The sequence below is a fragment of the Mauremys mutica genome, chromosome 5 (genome assembly GCF_020497125.1).
Source record: "Mauremys mutica isolate MM-2020 ecotype Southern chromosome 5, ASM2049712v1, whole genome shotgun sequence".
NCBI classification, from domain to species: Eukaryota; Metazoa; Chordata; order Testudines; family Geoemydidae; genus Mauremys; species Mauremys mutica.
The window spans coordinates 128508154-128530016 of NC_059076.1; the positions used below are offsets into that span (position 1 = coordinate 128508154).

The 21863-nt window shown below is 44.9% G+C and overlaps 1 protein-coding gene across 4 annotated transcripts in view; it reads right to left on the minus strand.

Moving 5' to 3' along the window:
• Positions 1-9816: 9816 nt before the first annotated feature.
• FGFRL1 (fibroblast growth factor receptor like 1) overlaps positions 9817-21863 on the minus strand; it is a 256016-nt gene continuing 243969 nt past the window's right edge. For all 4 annotated transcript variants that reach the window (XM_045018482.1, XM_045018481.1, XM_045018483.1 and 1 more), the window contains 2 exons: positions 18484-18837; positions 9817-14870 (listed from right to left, as the gene is read on the minus strand). In XM_045018482.1, coding sequence (XP_044874417.1) covers positions 14461-14870; positions 18484-18837 — 764 coding nt within the window. In that variant the 3' untranslated portion in view covers positions 9817-14460. The remainder of the gene's footprint in view (positions 14871-18483; positions 18838-21863) is intronic.

The window sequence follows — 21863 nt, forward strand, 5'->3', positions numbered from 1 at the left end:
CCTGCTAAACCCAGAGGTGTGAGTTTAACCCCTGAGGGGGCCATTTAGGGATATGGGGCAAAAATCTGTCTGGGGATTAGTCCTGCTTTGAGCAGGGGGTTGGACTAGATGACCTCCTGAGCCCCTTCCAACCCTGATAGTCTATGATTCTAATAGTTTTCAAGTACATAAAAGATTGTTACAAAGAGGAGGGAGAAAAAATTGTTTTTCCTAACCTTTGAAGATAGGACAAGAAGCAATGGGCTTAAATTGCAGGAAAAGGAGGTTTAGGTTGGACATTAGGAAAAACTTCCTAACTGTCCAGATGATTAAGTACTGGAATAAATTGCCTAGGGAGGTTGTGGAATCTCCATCATAGGAGATTTTTAAGAGCAGGTTGGACAAACACCTGTCAGGGATGGTCTAGATAATACTCAGGCCTGGTCTACACTAAGGGGGGGGGGTCGAACTAGGGTACGCAAGTTCAGCTACGCGAATAGCGTAGCTGAACTCGAAGTACCCTAGTTCGACTGACTTACCCGTCCAGACGCGGCGGGGTCGAACTCCGCGGCTCCAAGGTCGACTCCGCCACCGCCGTTCGCGGTGGTGGAGTTCTGGAGTCGACCGGAGCGCGCGGGGAGTTCGAACTATCGCGTCTTGATTAGACACGATAGTTCGAACTCCGAGAAGTCGAACTCACTGCGTCGACCCGGACGGTGAGTATAGACCTACCCTTAGTCCTGCCATCAGTGCCGGGGACTGGACTAGATGACCTCTCAAGGTCCCTTCCAGTCCTATGATTCTATTTATCAGCGATATTAAGCACACACACACACACACACACACACACGATTTAGGACATCCCAGATATAGTTAGCCACAGTCTGAGATGGTTTCAAGTAATCACCACCCAGCTTCTAGGGGCCCTCTTTCTGTCCAGGTGATGGAGTTTAAATGCCAGCTCCTTGCCCAAAGAAAAGTTCCCTCAGACTGCTCAGAGGTATTTACTTTTACCTAATCTTGTATAGCTAACTCTAACAAAGCACATAACCTATAGTTACTCCTATTGGGTCAGCATAACAACCTCCACTGGGTCACCAATTCTCCTAATTTCAATAAACTACACATTATCTCAAAACATTTCTAGACGTAACAACAATCTGTCGGAGGCACCTAAAACCAAGATCGCTATTCACTCACTTTCCTCCATACCTTTATATCCACCCTCCCATTCTGATTAGAAAACTACAAATATGCAGTTGTCTGACCTTGCCTCACAAAGGTCTAAGATTATTCCTTGCTATTTAGTTTTCAGCTGGCAGCGGTTGAACATACAAAATGGCTGACTGCAGTACTGTCAAATTTTGGGATACACACAAGAATGTCAAATTCTACGGTAGCAATCCATGAGAGGACCTTCCTTCTTATCCCATGGCTGCTTAGTCTGCTTAAGGGAATTTGGTGAAGGACCTTATCAAAGGCTTTCTGAAAGTCCAAGTACACTATATCAATTGTATAACCCTTGTCCAGGTGCTTGTTGACTCCCTCAAAGAATTCTAATAGATTGGTGAAGCATGATTTCCCTTTAAAAAAGCTGTGTTGACTCTTTCCCAATATATCGTATTGAATCTATATTGTCTGATAATGTTGTTCTTTACTTTAGTTTAATCTAATTTATCTGATACTGAAGATAAGCGTACCAACCTGTAATTGCCAGGATCGCCTCAGGGGCCTTTTTAAAAAAAGACGTGTTATATTTAGCTACCTCCAGTCATCTTGTCCAGATGCTGATTTAAGCAATAGTTTACATACCACAGTTAGCAGTGCTGCAATTTCATATTTTAGTTCCTTCAGGACCCTTAAGCGAATACCATCTGGTCTTGGTGACATATTCCTGTTTATCAGTTGGTTCCAAAACCTCTTGTATTGACACCTCAATATGGGACAGTTCCTCAGATTTGTCATGTAAAAAGAATGGCTGGAGTGTGGAGAATCTCCCCCATATCCACTGCTCAATTCCCATTGACTTCAGTGAAGCCAGGATTTCAACCCAAACCTTGCTGAGAGCCTGACCCAGGGTCCACTGGTAATAATAATAATAATAAGGTAATAATTGGAGATATACCAATCTCCTAGAGGTGGAAGGGACCTTGAAAGGTCAGGGAGTCTGGCCCCCTACCTTCATTAGCAGGACCAATTTTTGCCCCAGATTCCTAAGTGGCCTCCTCAAGGATTGAGCTCACAACCCTGGGTTTAGCAGGCCAATGCTCAAACCACTGAGCTATCCCTCCCCCCTACTGAAGTCCCTAGAGAGTCATGAGTGGTCTTTAGATCAGGCCTCGAGCGCTCAAGATAAATGATCAGGGCACAAAAACAGTATAACGTACTGGGCAATGGGTGTACGTACCATTGCCCCCCAGTGAGTGAGAATCAGATCTGCTCAGCTGTGGGTCATGAATCAGTGTTCCCTCTAATTTTTCCCATGCATGTGCGGAATGAATTTTGTTATGTGCACCAATATGGAGGTGATGTGTGACATTACAAAATTCATGTGGTGGTAGCAGGGCCTAGGGGTTCCGAGTGTGGGAGGGGGCTCAGGGATGGGGCAGAGGGTTGTGGTGCAGGAGGGGGTGAGGACTCTGGCTGGAGATGTGGGCTCTGGAGTGAGACTGGGGATGAGGGGCTCAGGGCTGGGTCAGAGGGTTGGGGGGGGAGGTTAGGAGGAATCCAGCTGGGGGTGCAGGTTGTGGGGTGGGTCCAGGCATGAGGGGCTTGAGATGCAGGAGGGTGCTCCGGTGGGGAGAGAGGACCCCCCCCCAGCAGCACCTGGGCTTGGGGAAGGAGGGGAGAGGCACTTCTCCCTGCTGCAGCAGCTCCAGGGCTGGGGCCACAGGATAGGTGCCCCTCCCCTGGCAGGTCCGGCCAAGGCTGAGTCTGGGCCAGACTGTTCCGGTCATGGCTGGGTCTGCACCGGACCTGGCTGCCCGGGTTTGGGCCGGGTCAAGCCACCTCGGCCACGGCTGGGTTCCGGCAAGGCCATGGCCCCTCAGCCACAGCTGGGTTCGGGCCGGGGTAGGAGAGCCCTGGCTGCGTCTGGGCCACTCCACCCGGCCATGACAGGTTGGAGACCAGGCTAGATTGGGGCTGGGGGAGGGCCACCCCTCCTTGAGTTCCTTGCGCGCCTGCGCAGTGCTAAATAGGTTGCTGTGCGGCCGCGTGGCCACACAGCTTACAGGGAACTTAGGTCATGATCCTACACACTGTTGACATTATGCTCCTGTATCTCAGGTGGGAAGAGTCTGTGTCTTTTTGGACAGAAAGGATCTGGGTTCTATTTCTGCTACTATCATAAAGGTCTGAGCAGTCACTGGTTGCAGCTCAGCAATAGAGGGCCTTAAAAGAGCTTAGATAGATAGTAGCATAATGACAACAGTGAAGTTCCTAGATAGCCACATATTTACAATGTAACAGCAATTCTTGGGAGACCCACATTCAATTCTGTGCTCCACCACAGACTTCCTATATGACCTTGGGCAAGTCCCTTAGGCTCTCTTGCATCAGTTCCCCATCTGTAAAATGGGCGTAATAGCACTGTTCTACCTCACAGGGGTGCTGTGAGGATAAATACATTAACGATTATGAGGCACTCAGATACTTTGGTAATGGGGGCCAGATACGTACCTAATATAGACTCAGTACTTACGGTTTGAGTGCCGTTATTTTCCGCTGCTTGTTTCCTAAGTCTATCATGGTTGCTGTTAAATGATATAATGAAAATAGCTTTGTAGTTTTTCAGTTACCTTTTGACCTGTTTGGGCTTTACGTTTTTCTCTCATTGGCTTGCATGTTCTGTTCCATTCTGGATTTGAACACAGGACAACAATACCAGGTTAGCACTGAAGTTACAAATAACGAAGGGTCTGCCACTTTAAATTCTAGAGGCCTGAGTACATGAGGGCCCCTGTATGATGCTCTAGCAGTGTCAAGGGGCCGGAAAGTGCAAACATAATTACGCTCACGTTAAGGTCTCTTTATACCCCCCTTACTGATGTAAAGGGAGTGGGATCTTAGTGTAAATGAGAATCAGGCCCCAGCTCACACAAACATTGCAGAGAAGTATTTGTCATCTCACTCTGGCATCAAGTCAAACTTATCCTCATGCGTCTTTCTATTTTGCATCCAGATTTGGAAGACGGTTTCAGATAAATGTCAGGGTTGATCTCTTCTAACATCAAGAGGCGGATGCCTGTGCTGCTACTGAACTACCATGGACAGTTACCCTATCAGAGAGCAACCTTGGCATTCTGCAGCATCAGGTCCCGGCATTATTCTTCCCACAGGTCTCTCTACTGAGGATCTTATGTTCTACTGAGAATAGTGCAATGAGGCATGATGAACTGCAGATTGGAGAGCCATGTCAGATAGGATCCCTTTTGAAAATGCAATTTAGGTTTCTATATCACATAGGTGCTTTTGAAAATGTTACTCGTCGTGACAGCAGACCTTGCCCCAACGAGCTATGCAAAGCCTCAGTCCTGCCTTGTGATTCACCGGGGATTTGTCGTGCCCATGCGGAGCTCCATGGCAGTTGGTGGCTGAACATGGCTCACAATGCAGGACTGGAGCCGAAAAAACTAGGCATAAATGGATGAATGATACAAACAAGGAGTGGAGGAAGAAAATGAAAAGACAAGTTAAGAAAAATTGGGAGACCAGATCCTGAGCTGGTGTATCTGGCATAGTGCCAGTGGAGTTAATGGAGCTGTCCCAGGATGGATTTTGCACAGACTAGTTTTCTTATTCTTAGCCAGTGAGTAGCAGTATGAACAATTCGCCACCTGCCTAGCCATTACTGGATGGCAGCTTTCTATACACATTATGACAATGGGGATTTTTAAGGAGGGACTTGAAGGAGTTCAGGTCAGTTCTTATTTTATCCAGTGAGTTAGCTCATTCTTATTGTGAGTGAGGAACCAGTCACACTGCAGATCCAGGGCAAGATGACAAGAGAAACATGGTTAAGTACAACACACCCAGTGGAGGAGGCTCTTTGCTGAGCTCATGGCTGTCCAGAAGGAACTGCTTGTACTCGCACAAAACCAGAAGGATGCACAGGGTCTTTACCAGCTGCCTCGCTCCAGAGTCTTCATTTTACATTGCTTTGGGCAGACATGTATGGAGCCTTATCCCTCTCCTTAGCTGAGCCCAATACTAAACTGGGGCTGACCCCATCTCCCTCAGATGTAATCTGCTGGGCTAATTAGGCCCTTGTTAACCTTTAATTACCAATGTGAGGCATAAGCCCCATCACAAGAGGACAGTGGGATTCAATTACAGGAGAACTTGATACAATTTTACAGTTCATAACTTTTTTTTGTGTAGTTCTCAAAGCCTCAAACTTCAGCCCCCGTTCAACAAAACACTTAAGCACATGCTTAATTTTAAGATTTACCTTTTAAGTCAGTGGGACTGAAGCACATATTTAGGATTAAGGACATGCTTACGTGCTTTACTCAAGAGGAACAGGCTGCAGAATTGAGAACTGTGAGGTTTGTCCAAGCACTTTGGTACTGGGACCAATGTGAGCTGTTCGGCAACCTAAATTCCCACTCACTCCAGAGGAAGTTGAAGGTGCTGAGCACCTGATAGTAATCAGACTCTATAAGGATAATTTAGGTAAATGATTCATTTTTACATAAAAATAATACATGTGATATGTCATTTCTACCTATGTATTTATGTGGCCTCATCACTCAAATACCTGAGCACCTCTTTTCAAATGTATCCCGTCCTAAGCAGCAGTAATACAAACATCAATACTAATTCAACCTAAACACTTCGCTCTGTGATTAAGACACTGGCTTTAAAAACCTTCAGCATTTCAAACCAGAGAAAATGAAATACATGAAAACACCACTGCAAGTTGCATGAATATTTATTTTTTCAACAACCAAGGAGAAAGTTTACTGAACAGCTTTGCTAACTGATTGTCTGCAGAACGAGGACGTTATGGCCATGTTAACTCAGCCAGCAGCAGACTATTGTTTTAGCAGACACTTCTTTTTCCTTACTTTTCAATAAACACACGGCAGGCTCTGGGAGGACGTGGGCCAAAAGTATTACTGAGCAAAGCAACCGAGGAGCAAAACGTGGCAAAAGCAGAATTCGACTCATAACCAAGCAAGCATTGTTACAAATGTTCTCTTTAGTATGGAAATGAGCCAGGCGTAATAAAAACACTATAAAAATGTCAAAATGATGGATCACCATGCAGCATTGGCTTTTTATTACTAAAACTTGCAATGAATTAAAAACATTGTGGGTTAAAAGAAATGCCATTTTTACTTAACTTTAATTGTTCACCTTATCCTCCCTCCACTGCACATTTAAATATTTGTTTAAAAGAATAACTTAAGACGGACATCAATCGAGATTAGATTCATATGAAATTGCTTTTGAGCATGTTGGGGGACTCTGCATTTATCCAAACTGCTAACCAGTATATTAATGTTAACGTTGCATGCTCAAGAGACTATATGTATATTTAAGTTCTAATTATGTTAATTCTCGCTAGAAAGCATAATGTTTTATGGCACAAGAATGAGGAGTTGTGTAATTCACGTAATTCCATCAGCAAGTGACTTCTGTGCAATTTTGCTGTGTGTAATCTCAGGAACAGCAGTTCAATTTTTTAATTACCCAGATCAAGGAAAACAGATATTTTGAAGCCTTTTTCTAAAGTGTTATTTATAACCCCTTTTTCTAAGGCATAAAGTGGCTCAGAAATAAGCAGTGATCAAATGCCCTTCAATTTGGATTTGTTTAGTTAAAATGGAAAAAAATATGGATGTGTAGCTTTGTTAATGCCCATGTATATTTCAGGACATGAAAAAGATTTGTTTAATTCTAATTAAAGCTGAGAATGGCAGTGATGCAAAACCTAAAAGAACCACAAATAAAGGTCATACAACCACACATATAGTTTCCATAAAGGCTTAGTATGGTCATTTCTTCCTCCACGTAGACCTGGTTACATAAACAAAAATTGCAATTGACAGTTCTATAAAACAACCAATGCAATATTTGCAGTTAAAGTGAAAGTTTTATTAGGCATTATTCTCCATTCTCAATACCACATGTACTTTTTTCTCTTTCTTTAAAGAAGTTTTTAGGAAAAACAAACAAACAAAATTCTCAGTCCAAGAAATCGGTGGACTAATCCTTCCTGGCAAAACCATGTTAATGAAACAATCCAAAATATCTATTACCTTTTGGTTGCTAGCATAATTGTATTTTCTGCCATCACATAATAATTCTGTATTACAAACAACATGAGCTATAGTATAAATTATGTATCCTGATCAGTACAACAGATAATTGGGTTCTATTCCCGGTTTTGGCATTGGTCTGCTGGGTGACCTTAGGCTGGTTACTTCCCCTCTCTGTGCCTCAGTTTACCCATCTCTAAAAAAAGAGGATAATGATGCTGACCTATTTTGTAAAGCGCTTTGAGATCTACAGATTAAAAAATGCTATATAACAGCCAAGTAGTAATATACACAGAAATATTCCAATGCACATACTCTGCGTATGCAGCTTTCTATCCGTATAATATACATCATCACAGCTGATGTAAATTGGTGCAACTACACTGACTTCAGCTGGGCCAAAATACATAATACACACGCAAGCCAACATTTTCAAATTTCAGTGCCACAAGCCTTATTTAAGTGCCTAAACAACAAGGGCCTTCAACAGCTATTTAAATCAATAGGAAATGTGGATGTTGGGCCCCTCTGAAAAGCAGGCTTGTTTTATTTAAGGCCCTTATTCAGCAAGGCACTTAAACATGCACTTAATTTTAAGCACGTGAGTTGTCCCACCGAAGTCAGTGGGACTACTCATGGTTAACTTTAAGCATGCATTTAAGTGCTTTATGGAACTCGGGCTTCAGGCCCAGCTCCTGAGGTATTTAGATGCCTATCTCCCATTTAAAATAATGAGAGTTAGGCTCCTAAATAACCATGAGAATCTAGATCTAAGTCCCGAAATATGGATTCAGGTGCTGAGCTTGAATTTGTTGGTCATAATGTATGTGTGTAGCTACGCACAGGGTAGCTACAGTCAGAATGCATGTGTATTACACACAGATAGACAACACCAGTTTAAATGATTTCCCCTGGAATAATACTATTACAGTACTTTAATAATACCCTTGAAAGTGCTGAAGTCACCCATTCCACCTTCACTTAAACGTATACAGCTGAGGCCAATGGGGTTGTATGGGTGACTAGGTGTTCTAATAGCTGCTCATCTCAAAGTGCTCTGATGCTCCAAGGAGGAAGGTAACCAAAACCTCTCTCGTCTCCATCTTCTTGCTGTAAATACTCGTCCCGTGTTCCCATCCCCATTCTGCCAGTGTCTGTGACACCAATACTGGTGTTTCCTGTTGTATTCTAGCACCTGGTCTTTCTTTACACCGTTTCCCTTCATCACCTGCTGGCTAGACGCTGCGGTCCCAGCTGAACAGCAATTTGTGTTTGACTAAAGCGTATCTCCCAGAAAGACATCCAGTCTTGATCTGAAGACATCAAGAGATGAAGAACCCACCACTTTGCTTGGTAGTTTGTTTGAGAGGTTTATCACCCTCATTGTTAATATGCATGCCTTATTTCTAATTTGAATTTGCCTGGCTTCGCTCTCTGGCCACGGGTTGTTATGCCCTTCTCCGCTGATGGGCCAGCCAGAAGTTGGCACAAAGGAGTTTAAAGTTAAGGGCCCACTCATTTCAATCACTCCACAAGTCTGATTCAGCTCCCAGTGCAGTTAATGGCATCCACGGGAGCTGGAACAGGCCCAAGGTACGGGACTTTCATTGACTTCAAAAGTATTTAGAAGCGGAAATGCTCCTCCAGACCCCACACCTATATGGAGGTGGCATCCGTGTTATAAGTTACAAAGTCATAGGTTTATCATTCACCTTTGACCACCTCACCCGCCTTCTGCCCATTAATTCAACTCCCTCAGTGCTTTTTTCTAATATTCCAAACCTATGAACATCAAACCACCAAAATAATAAACCTGTCAGAGACACTTTCCTTTCTCTCTTCCCAAGCGTGCAATTTCTCCACACAATTACCTGGGCCACGGTCTGGGCCTAACCAAGGTTCAGTCCTGGGCCAGTGACAACTTTTCTATACCTAAAAATGTCACAATTTTAAAGTTTGATATTGCATGAGCCAGCTTCTCAGTGGGACCCAGCATTTACTCTTCGCTCTTGCAGGACTGGAGGTATCAGACTTCAGCTGAGCCAGGATTTACCCCCCTGATGCTGAAGTCAGTGGTTGATTTGCCATTGACTTCAACCGGCCCAGGATTTCACCTGTTATTTTTCTGTACGTGAAAGCTAATTAGCCCCCTTTTCAGACGTTGAAGCAGTTCTTGTGTAACCCTCAACAGTTGGACTCATGGTACCTGGCTTTACAGGTGAAAGGGGTAAAAAAAAAGTTCCTATACATGTTTTAAAAACTCTGACACATTTGTAATACAATATATGTGTTAAATATGTTGCGTATACAGAATACAGCATACTGTGGTGTGGTGTAAAGATTTTATTAGCACTTGTTTTGTGATAAAACTTTTATACCACATCACACGATCATATAGTCCCTGTATATGAGCGCATATGTACATACAAATGCATATAAATAAATGGTATATTTCTATATGCATATTAAGTTTATAAAACTCCATTTTATGCTAACACCCACATGTTAGTTACAAATTCATGCTTTTACTTCTTCATCTCTTTCATTAAACACACACACAGGCCATTGCTTCTCCTTCCAATATCTTTAATTAGCTTATTTTCCCACTGCTTGAAAATGACATCACACTTTTTATTTGTAAATGTCTGATAAAGCTTTCACCTTAAAAGGGCTGACTGTACAAAGATTGTCAATACAAAGTTTAAAGACACCACACAAAAAAATGACATTTAAGGCCATGTTCAGTGTGCCACACAAACAGAATAACAAGGATGTTCAATATTAAGCCTGGCTTTTCTCTTTGATTCTCAAGTTTTGTGCCTTTAAAAGTGAGGCCCACTTTCTATGCCATTATCTGATGTGTTTGTATATATATATATCTCAAACTCCTGAATTCAAAGTAGGGTCAAGGTAGGCAGCTTTTAGCAATTTCTTTTAAAATATTCTCTATTTATTTAAAAGAGGTCAGGCCGCATTCTGTCTCACTGGGGAAAAAATGGATTCACATCTGGGTGACTAAGAGCAGACTCTCACTGAACTTATTTAGACATAGGAATGCTTTGTGCTTCCTGTAAGGCACAATTCAGCCCTGCAGATGAATGGCCCATGTTAGGGTGGAACAGAGTAGGCCCCATCAAGAGCTCAAGGAGGCCCATTGCCTCATGGAGGCAAAAGACTGTCTAAAGGGTGAAGTTCACCCATGTGTACAGAGCCAACCCAAGCCTAGGCAATGCTTAAGTCCCATTCAAGCCCTATTTTCACGGTTTATGCTGGGCTTACGAGGTTTTGTGCTGGCCTTCTGCATGGGGATGAATTTCACCTACCCCTTTGGAAGGGAGGGATATGGGGGTTGGTGGTGACATGTATTCACTTCCCAAGCTGAAGTGGGGATGGCCTAAGGCCATAGCGATGTCCTTCCCACCCCATCTGAGAGAGCTTACACTGCTAGCGGCACCAGACTCACATAGACCTTATCCCCAGATAAGCACAACTTTGGCCAACATTTTCAAAAGTGACCAGTGGTGCGTGGTGCCTCAATTTTTGATTATCCAACTCGAGGGCCTTTAAAGGAGGCTGATGTTCAGAGGGTAGGAGCTCAGCACTTTGTGAAAAACAGGACCCTTAAGATGTCTCAAGTTGGGCACGCAAAATCTCTAGTGATTTCTCAGAATCTTGGCCAGGAACCACAATTGTTCATGGCTTCTGCACAACCAATATCTTGACGGTGGTGGTGAACTACCTGCGACCACCTTAATTTTTTTCCTATTACCACCCTCCTCACAACTACACACATGACTAGCAATTTAAAGACCGGAGCTTTGAAGGGCACTTGGTGAAGGCCTACTTCCAAGATGGAAAAGGTAATCCCTCCGTTTGGACCAGCTGGCAACATTTTAAAGGTTTTTCATTCCATTAAAGAAGATTACGAAGCTCCAGGATGAAAGAGGGTAGAGAGGGTCAATGGAGAATAAGAACACGATTTGGGGTGGAACACAATGATGTATACTAAATACAGTCATTTTTGAGTTAAAAGTAATCTATCAGTACCTGTCAGAGATACTGCTGCCATCTTGGCAACGTCATGTGGCAGTCTCTCGTGGTTCACTCAAAGTGAGGCCACACAGGAGTGGTGAGTCCACCACACTTTTTAAGCAATAGCAGTAAAGCTATTGCAGCGTGTCTGGCATGCGACACCCTGTGGTCCCTGCCTACAGCACCCCAGCCCAGAAAGCATTGGAAGAACTATCCCCCTTGTCTCTGAATTTGGATTTGTGTCATGCCCTTAACATTGCTTTAATGTGCATTAGTTTTGTGCAGATTATGGTAACAAAAATACCAAACTTCTCATAGACTTGTATGAGAGGTAGACACAATAGATGGTGACATTTCTGCCACAGCCCTTACAGCCTCTCATGGAAATACACCTCTACCCCGTTATAACGCCACCTGATATAACACGAATTCGGATATAACGCGGTAAAGCAGCGCTCCGGGGGGTAGGGCTGTGCGCTCCGGCGGATTAAAGCAAGTTTGATATAATGCGGTTTCATCTATAACGCGGTAAGATTTTTTGGCTCCCGAGAACAGCATTATATCGAGGTAAAGGTGTACCAGTTTCCTGACTTTTTATAACATCGTTGATGTACATAGAAACTGTGCATAGACTTTTCTATGTGTGGATGGCTCACCCAGTAAACTGCAGCCATTAGCAAATCTTGGGTTAGATCAGTACTTACAACACCCCAGTTATGCACATGGATGCTCATTCACGATGCTCACTGAAACCGAAGGGACCCATGCACCAGCATCCAAGATCTGAATTTAGTGACTCACTTTATGGCCTTATGGAATCAAAGCCGGCCTGGGTTCCCCTCTAACGGAGTGCAGGTTTGACTTGATAGCCATCTACAGTATGTACACAATAAGGGGTATAATAAGCTGTACTTGTTCCACTCCCATTACAACCACTAGGAATGCAACACAGGGAACAAATGTAGAGTACACCCCTCGCTGTGTTATTCCAGAGCCTGTGGGTGAAATTCACACCAGTGCAGAAGGCCCTACACACCACTTCCAGGCTCCAGCCAGTCAGGCGCTGAGCTCTCTGGCCCTGAGCAGCAAAGCATTTAAAACGGTGCTGATTTTTAAGTAGCTGAGTATTCCCATTAACCTCGATGGGTCTGATCTGGTTGATACTGAAGCCCATGGAAAATAACCACAGTGCACCAGGCCCTATGGTTGCAAAGTTACGTGCTTTGGTGGATCACGGCCAGAGTGCTTGACCCCTGGCAGGATTGAGCCATAAGTCCTTACAGAGGGACTTGTGCAGGCTCCTCTTGCTGTGGTGAATTTCATCTCTACTGAATGTTTTATGCTCAGATGCTGCTTTTAGGGATCAAATAATTTGTCCAGACTTGTAATTTTTTTCTCCCCAAAACACTCAGAGGCAGAAGTCCACTCGATGGGCTCATGCCTAGGAACATTTCACTTTTAAAAGGGATTATTGATTATATCACAGGTCTCCAGTTCACTTCTTATAATGTTAACCAAAAAAAAAAAAAAAATCAAACCAATTTTTTAAATAAACAGTGAAACAAGTTTTCTTGTGGTCTGAGCTCTTTGTTAATGAGGCCAGGATAACATGGGGTGCAGAGGCAGTGATCAATCCACAGCAAAACTTTCCGAACAGGTTATAAACATCACAAAATAGCAGTTTCTATTGGAAATGATGGCACCTGTAATGCCAGAGATGCTGCTAGAACAATTACACATGGCTATTGTAAAAATGCATACAAACATATGACTTTCAATTTGGTTAAATAAAGTACTGTTATAGGTTACATTGCTTATATTTGGAGCATGGCACCTCTGAGAACCTGGAAAACCCCCACAATTCATCTTTATTTCCTTTGATCAAAAATATGTATAGAAATGCCTGTTTTGAGGAAAATATCATATTTTTTTTCTTGTTTAACAAAATAAATTAAATATACATGACTTCTGTTTAAACTCTATATAGAATTACAAAGGTTTTATATTTGTGATTGAATTCATTTCTAGTCCATATAGGTATTAATACGGTCTTTCTTTCTTTCTTTTTTGTTGTTTTAAATGAAACTGAAATGAGATTGTTTGAATCAATTGCAAAACATTATCTGGAAAGAAAAACCACACACAACCCTAGGTGCATATTTAGCAAATTCATTCTTCCATAAACAGTAATTTTCTCTCTTTCTCTCTCTTTTTATTTTTACTTTTACTTGTTCATTTATTTTTCATTGACACAGTTAATCCAGTAGCTTGTCACTATAAGCCATGAAGATCTGATTGAAAATCACAACTAGCGGCATCAAAAAAGGGCAGCACGTTTTCTTTTCTTGACCTTCAGCAATTCAGTTATTATTAATTATTATTTCTTAAATATAAATATAAAGTTGCATTGTACAATGTCCTTCCTTCCTTCCTTCTTCCTGGCAGTAGCACTGAGTCATAGCATTGGGGGGAGTTGAACATTTTTAAAGATTTCAAGCAGTGCCCCCTTGGGGAAAACACAATACCCTTGATTTGCAGAAATGGAACCAGCCAGCTAAGTTATCACCGACGGTCAGGCAAAATTACTGCTGGCGAGATGCATGTGGAGTTTCACATTGAAAATAGAAATGCATTTTCCAGAAACTCTTCTGCTTATTTTTTCGTTTGACATTGGGCAATTGAATGTTTCAGTTGATTACAGTCTCCTGGTGCTTTGGCACTACATCTCAGCTACTTCCAAGCTTCAGCCACTCTGAGATAAAGGGCTCTTCTGTACATTCTCAAGGGTAAGACATCTGATGGGCCTTGCACCAGAACAGGTGGCACGTGCTAGAGGCAGGAACTGCAATATCATCATGTTCTCCTCTTCTTCCTCTGCTTGGCAATGCAACAGGGGGTCGGTGGTGTTCCTGCCTTATCTGTTGCCATCTTGATTTAGACCTACAAGAAGTTTCCATTGTTTTACATGGCCGCCTTTGTGCTGAGATTGGGAATTCCTTCATTATTCCTCATCTACATCCTAATGATAGTAATAACAAAACAAAAAAAATATCTCTTTCTCTCTCTCTCTCCCTCCTCTGTTCACTTTGCCTTTTGCTGGCAGTGTTAGCTGACTCGAAGCAGTCTGTTCTGAGGTACCGTGAGAAGAAAGCACCAATAAGCTACGGTCTCTGGCTGCCCTTTAACACTGATAATGAATGTGCTGATGCTGGTGAACTTTGCCTTCCACATGTGAGTGCGTGTGAGTGTGGATGTCTGTGTAAATCTTTGGGTATATTTTCGATGCCACGGCTGGGGCCAACGCAGGCCCTTGGGATAGCAAATGCTGCTGGTGGGCTACATATTCCTCATAGTTTATGGAGGAGATGCAGTCTTTGTCAGGACCCTGGGACACACAGATCCTGTCTCTGGCCTGCGGTCTGTGCACGGGCGCTGCAGCTGGGGGAGAGCAGGGCTTCTTTTTGGCCTGGCAGAGCCACAGGAGGATCGTCCCGAAGATGAAAACCGCTCCAGCGGGGATCCCGATGATCACCGGCCACGGCAGGCTGCTAGCGGAGGACGGGGCCACAGGGGCGCTCGGTGGCTTGGGATCTGGACATCAGGTTTGCATGAGAGAAAGAGAGAAAGTGTGTTACAAGAGGGAAAGGGAGAAATCGAAAGAGTTAATTAAAACCAGGAGAGGAGGATTCAAAACAGATGTCAAGCTCAGGCTGGCTTTTGTATAGTCTGTCTGACAACCCCAGCCATGCCAAATACAAGGGGGACACACCGCCAACATCATAATGTTTTGCTGCTGTTTCTCCTCTGAAAAGCACTGAAAGGACAAACAAATCAATTTCTTTTGTTTAAGATGGGGGGAGCTAAAAGTTTTTCCCCCCAATAATTCATTATGCTTTAGTTCCCCAGTTCTAGTGTCCTCTTCAAAGCCAGTCCAACAGATGGTCTCTCAGCCCCAGCGCTCAGAGATGGAGCTGGCTTCCCTGCCCAGACCGGAGGATGAAACGCAGGCCATGTCAGCAGACCAGCAATTGGACTTGCATGATCTGGTTACGGAGAGCAGAGGCCTGTCCCATATTTGCCTCTGCCAGACACGTCTCCGTTCATTAAGTCTTAAATATCCCTCTCTAGTAGCAATCCATCTTCCTGTAGCTAATACACACTCAGCAATGCTCAGGCGAGGGACCAGGCAGGCGTGGTACCTTGCAGAGTGGTCTCTTATGTGGGCAGGTTTGGGACAGGAAGAGGCAGGTTAACTAGCATCCCTCCTGCAGCACCTCTTGGTGCTCTGCTGAGACAAGGGAGGACTAGGACTTCGTGTGGGATTCCCAGGCACTGCAGAACTGAATGTGTGCACTTGTTCAGGATAAGCCAGGGTTGGGAGTCTCAGCTTCGGGTAAGTAAGAAGAATCCCGTGTCAGCCCTCCGCCATGTCTGCGGTTACTATTCGCTAAGGCACTGACCCACAACTGATGGCTCAGGCTCTGATTCACTGCACCTGTCCAGTGCCCCCTGAGCAGGATTAAGCCCTTAGGGACAGAGGCTTACATTTCTGTTCTCACCAGAGCAGCCCACTGAGCGCAGCACTTTATATTCAATTTTACAGCACTGTCGCCACTGAGAATTTAATTGCAGATAGTCAAGAAATGCAGTTGAGTATCCCTCTTACAAACCTCTAGCATCCTGCATCCATGAACATGTTGTTCCATTTAAGCCCTAGTGAGACAGGCCAAAATGGCACTGATCAGAATCAGAGCCACACTCCCAAATTTCAGGGTTTAGATTCCGGCCCACTTTAAATAATAGTAGACTTTGTATAATATGCATCCAGGACTCAATTAGTGGTGCTGTGGGAAACACAACTTTGAATTACCTAATTTAGGCACCTGCCAGTGTCCATTCCTAGTTAGAAAAGCACGTAAGGATGTGCTGAACCGTAAACCTGTGCTTAATCCCATTGTCTTCAATAGGATTTACACATGTGTAAGTGCTGTGCTGGATAGGGATTGACGTAAGCACATGCTGAAAGCTGAGTTGCTTTGCAGAATCAGGGCTTTCAGAGCCAGATTTGTAAAGGTATCTAGGCACCTAAAGAGGCAGATAGGTCCTTAGTGGGGTTTTCAAAAAGCACCTAGGTGCCTAACTCCCACAGGGACCCGGGTGCCGAGGGGCTTTTGAAAATTCTGCTAAGCGGTTATCTGCAGCTGTAGCTACCTACATAACTTTAAACATTTGGCCCTAAAGTACCAGAGCTCAGATAATGTGAAGAGAGGTGCCATATTAAAATCTGAGATGACACATACGAGATCATTTGTGAATTCGCAGTCAGAATCTTGTACTCTCCTGTACAATATTTTCAGATGTGTGTAACTTTCTTTCCAAGCCAAACTTCTTTAACGAAGTTGTCCTGGTCTGCACCCTCACTTGAAACTGGGGGGTTTCAAAGTGAGGACCAGCATGTATTCCCCCACCCTAAAATCCTAGGGTAGGTCTCCTTGTCGCTGCCACCACCTCGGTCAATTACGTGGGCCGGGACACCCCTGTTTTCCCCCTGTCTCCCTTCAAAGACGTTCCCTGGGGAAATACAGATCCACTCACAGGAGGGACACCTCCCCCCCTCCCTCTCTCCTAGCCACTGGAAAGAGATACCTGATTCAACTGCTTGAATCAAACCCCGGAGGAACTCTCTCTTCCCCCTCCCTTCTCTGCCCGGAGATAAGCCGTCTCACCACCGAGAGAGTGTCTTAGCCCCTCCCCCTATCCACAGTAGAAGGGATTTAATCAAATCTTTATAGAAAGAATTTATTAAAAGAAAAACAAGAAAATACAGAATCTCTATGAGTCCAAGCTGGCCACTCATAGGGTATAACCTTGCTAAGTTCTGGAGAGAATCCTCTCTCTTTCTCAGTACAACGATACAGGTAGAATTAAGAATAATCAATAACAAACACACAGAATTGCAAGCATAGGATTATTAGGTGAGGACACAAAGTATCTTTCTAATACTCACTATCTTGACTAGAAGAAATTAGTTCAGAAAGGTGGAAGCTGGTAGACTTGATTAAAACATCTGGACTCTTGTAACTCCAGACGGCTAAGAACAACCCCCCCCCCAAACAGAGGGAAAAAGTTCCCTCCTAGGAGTTTCAAATTCTCTTCCCTGATTGGTCCTCAGGTCAGGTGCCCACCAGGTACTATGCTTTAACCCTTTACTAACTATTCATGACAGAAGTCAATGACTTTTTTTTTTCCATTGAGGCCTAAATCTAGTGTTAGTTTGAAATAATACACGTAGAGCTTCTTTTGTTTTAGTTATTTCAGTGCAAAAAAAATCCCACCAGAAAAACATCTTTTTTTTTTTTAAATGCTTAATGTATACAATAGGACCACATTTACACCACTTCTTTTCCTCTCCTCTCTTCTCTGAGCTGCGGTGGCTCTGCAGGGCGGAGGGGAGGAAAAGCAAGGCCGATTTCTTTTTGTCACTAAAGCCAGCAGAGGCTGGATTATAAAATCACTGTCCGGAGCAGAACCGCACTTTAAAGAGGGCAGAAGGGACAATGAAGAAGTTAGACGGGAAGCCCTAGAATGCTTCTGTACTGCAGGTCTCAGGCATAAAGCAGAGCACAGGGCAGGAGCAAAGGGGTAAGCAGTTCTGAGCTCGGCACAACAGCTCCCAGGGGATCATCAAATAAGAAATTAACAAGCCTAATATATTCTCTTTTGCACCCATTCTTCTCCTGTGGCTGTGATCGTCACACTGTTTTCATTCTTCTCTGTTTATTGGCTTGTTTCATTGTTTCCTTTTACCAACAAACCAATTTTAAAAAGGGGGAGGGGAGGGGCAATCAGCTCCTTTGAGCGCCTGGGCTCACTTTACAGGACGTTGCACAGACAGCATCACAATATGACTTCCCCGCCCTGCTCCAGCGCAAAAGCAGATCAGGCATTTTCGACCCGGTTATTTACCCTTGCCGGAGCCGTTATTTATGCACAAGGAGGCTCAGGGTGGAGATCGACTCAGACACACCACAAGCAGTAGAAAAATCAGCATCATCTGGCCACTCACCAAAGCTCGCCAGATCCCAAGCTGTGTAGATCAGTGAAGCTCCACTGAGGTCAATTTATACCAACAGAGGATCTGGATCAGTGATTGCAATGATGCCGCAATGCTGGCCCAGGAAAGTTCCAGCCACCCCACACTCACCTGGCAACACCGTGAGGAAAGCACTGCGGAAGCTGTATCCCATCGTGTTTGCTCCTAGGCAGATGTACATCCCAGCATCCTCCTCTTTGGCTCGTGTTATCATCAGTTTGTTTAAGTAGGAGCCGTCCGGACGGGACCAGACCTCCCCAGTGGGGAGCACAACAAACTTCTGCCCCCCGACATCAATGGTGGAGTTGTACTTGTTCTCTGTGCCGTACTCCACCCTTTTCAGCCACTGGATGACGGGCTTGACGTCGCTGCGGACCTTGCACTGGAATGACGTGGTCCCACCATAGTCCACAGTAGTGTTCACAGGGTGCGTTCCCGTGAGAATGGGTTTGGACCGAGTCCTCTCTGCAAACAAATACAATACATGATGAAAAATAAATTGTGTTCCTCAATCCGATTTGTGATTGTTCAAATACATATGCTGCAAACCTCTCTCTCTGTGCTAAGGAATCAGGCCCTAGAAATCTCATCTAAGAGGTATTTTCCATCTCTACTCTGATCCTATTATCCCAGCTACCTACTGAGCTAGGGGCATCGGTATTCAGCCACCCAAGCCCCATGAAAGTTACAGGGAGTCACACAGTTCAACCCCAGAACTAACGAGTTTTCCTCTTGCTTTAAAGAGGACTCTAAACTGTCTCTTGACAGTAACACAAGCCCAGTTTATAAAGCTGCATTTCCCGGGTTGCATGCATAGGACTAGACATTGCAGGTGTTCAATAATGGAGGGAGTCGAGAAAACGGGAAGACACCAAGCAGCCTTCCCCCCACTTTGTATTGTGCATTCAAGGTTCTGGCCCATTTGAAGTCTCTGTGCTCACTCGAGTGCAAGAACTGTCCCCTGCTACTACCCCTCAGGGCGCCGGTTATCCCAAAAAGGAGGGGCAAGGAGGAGGACGGGCCATGCCCCCATTGCTGAGGCTGGCCAGTGTAGCTGAATGGCCAGAGGTGAAGACAGGTTTCATGCTCGGAAGGGGTGCTGCAGCAGCTACTGTCCTGACTGCATCCTGAGCCTGGATTGCACCTCCTTAGGAGCAGCATTTCCCAGAGCTCTCCCGCAGGGCACAGTTGTCAACTTTCACGCGGTAAATAAGCACCTCGACTTCCACAATAATCAAGCTAATCCCACTTCAAAACAAGGCCAAAATAAGCCAGTCCCTAAGAACCCAACACTCTATGTGACTAGATCCCCCTGGCGTGCAGTCTGTGACTGTGGTGGGCCCGCTGTGCACCCCTGACTCTCTCCCCCCCTTGCCCCTGCTTGCTGGGAGCTGTTCAAAAAAATAGAAGCAACAAGCTACAAGCCAAAATCTAGCCAACAAGCAACTCACAAGCCAATTAAGCCAAAAAACAAGCCCAATTTTTCATGGGTTTGGCATGTCTGCTGCAGGGGCACAGTGCAGTTCTGCACCACTCCGGCACAGGCCTCTGCTTCATGGTGCACTTTGACCCTCAGGGGTATAGCACATGCAGCGTTATTCTCTGAATCTGGAACAGGGCAAGTAAGTGTCCTGAGCCAGGGTGAAAAAGGGCAAACCACAGGGACACTTTCCTGCCACTATTCTAGAAAGAAACTCAGGGAACCCTGCAGGATAGTGTAGCAAGGGTGGCAACCTAAACTGTTATGGCAAAAGTGCCCCTGGCATTAATCATGATGCTGGCCCATAGCATCACCAGGCTAGCTCCCTGCTATGGTGGCAGCTATATGTAATGTTAGGATGTTTCCATGGGGCAGTCCTGCATGTTCCCTGCTAGATCGGTAGGATACTGTGTGCTTTAGCCACGGGGACTTACTGTGAGTCAACGGGAGTCACAGGTGCAGGATGTTGCTAGCCCAGTGTGGGTGTGACAAGAAGGAACATTCCCTCTCCTTGCACAGGGCAATCCCTGTCTCTCCAAAAGCCCCCTAGACTTACCAAAGAAGATGGGACACGGCCACTCCACTTTCCGCACTAGCCAGCTAATGGTGGGGAGTGCAGGCTGCATCCTGTTAATGGGTGCAGCAATTGCCACTCAGGGACATGCTTCCTGCAGTGCACTGGGAGGGGTACTTCATCACTGGGGCTGGCAAAATGCCTGTGGGAACCTGATGCTGATGGGGAGTCCTCCATCTTCCCCCCACTTTCCTGGTTCAGGGAGGCTTACACACCAAGTTTTAAGCCCACAGATGTTAGGGGTGGGAAAGACCTCCTAAGTCAAGCACTTCACTTCCACCTGCATTAGCTCTTACTTCATCTAGTCCAGGGGTCAGCAACCTTTCAGACGTGCTGCGCCGAGTCTTCATTTATTCACTCTAATTTAAGGTTTCGTGCGCCAGTCATACATTTTAACGTTTTTCTAAGGTCTCTTTCTAGAAGTCTATAATATATAACGAAACTATTGTTGTTTGTAAAGTAAATAAGGTTTTTAAATTGTTTAAGAAGCTTCATTTAAAATTAAATTAAAACGCAGAGTCCCCCAGATCGGTGCCCAGGACCCGGGCAGTGTGAGTGCCACTGAAAATCAGCTCGAGTGCCATCTTTCGCACGCGTGCCATAGGTTGCCTACTCATGGTCTAGTCTAATCGCAAATGTGCTAAGCATGGAGAAGGGCTTCCCGTGCCGTTTTCTGAGGAGAACGCCACAGCCGTCTTGCTTCCCTCGCCAGCAGGGAAGCCTTCTCTGCCCATCTCACCTCAGGAGCACTCCCAGATTCCCCTGCTGGCTGGGGAAGCAAGATACCATGATAGAGAATCAAACCCAGGGTTCCTGAAGAGCATTAAGACTAGCTCTCCAGACCAGCCTATTATTATTATTTATTATTACTAGAACTCAGCGGCCTCAGGCAGGGACGCCATTTTGTCAGGCACTGTAAAAGATGCTGAATAGATTCCAGTTTCACATCTGAAAGTCAGTATTTACCACCTGTTCCTGGAAAGCAGTATCTGAAGTACCACAGATTTCCCTCTTCTAGGTGCAGGGAGACACTGTGGTGTCTCAGATATCACCAGGTGGTAGCCGCTGGCAAATGCTGGCTTTTTAATGGAAACCACTCTTGGGCTGGGTGTGTAAAGAACCAGTTCCCAGTATCCCTGGGCAGGCATTGAGGTGGGAGGAAGGAACAATGTTCTATACTTCGAAGAATCAGGATAGGATGGACAGGAGGCTGTCGGCACCGAGACCCCAAGGACATGCTCAGGGAACGTGGGCCAGCGCGACACAAATGTCACATATTCTCAAGAGATCATACATGAGGAATACACCAGCAGGGATCGAAGTTGGAAAGATCTAGACTCAGATAAGCAGGTGAGACTGAAAAGTGGAGGCTTTGGGCGGGGGGGGGGGGGGGGGGATTTAAGGGAGGAAATTTAATAAAACCTGAAATGCGCCATG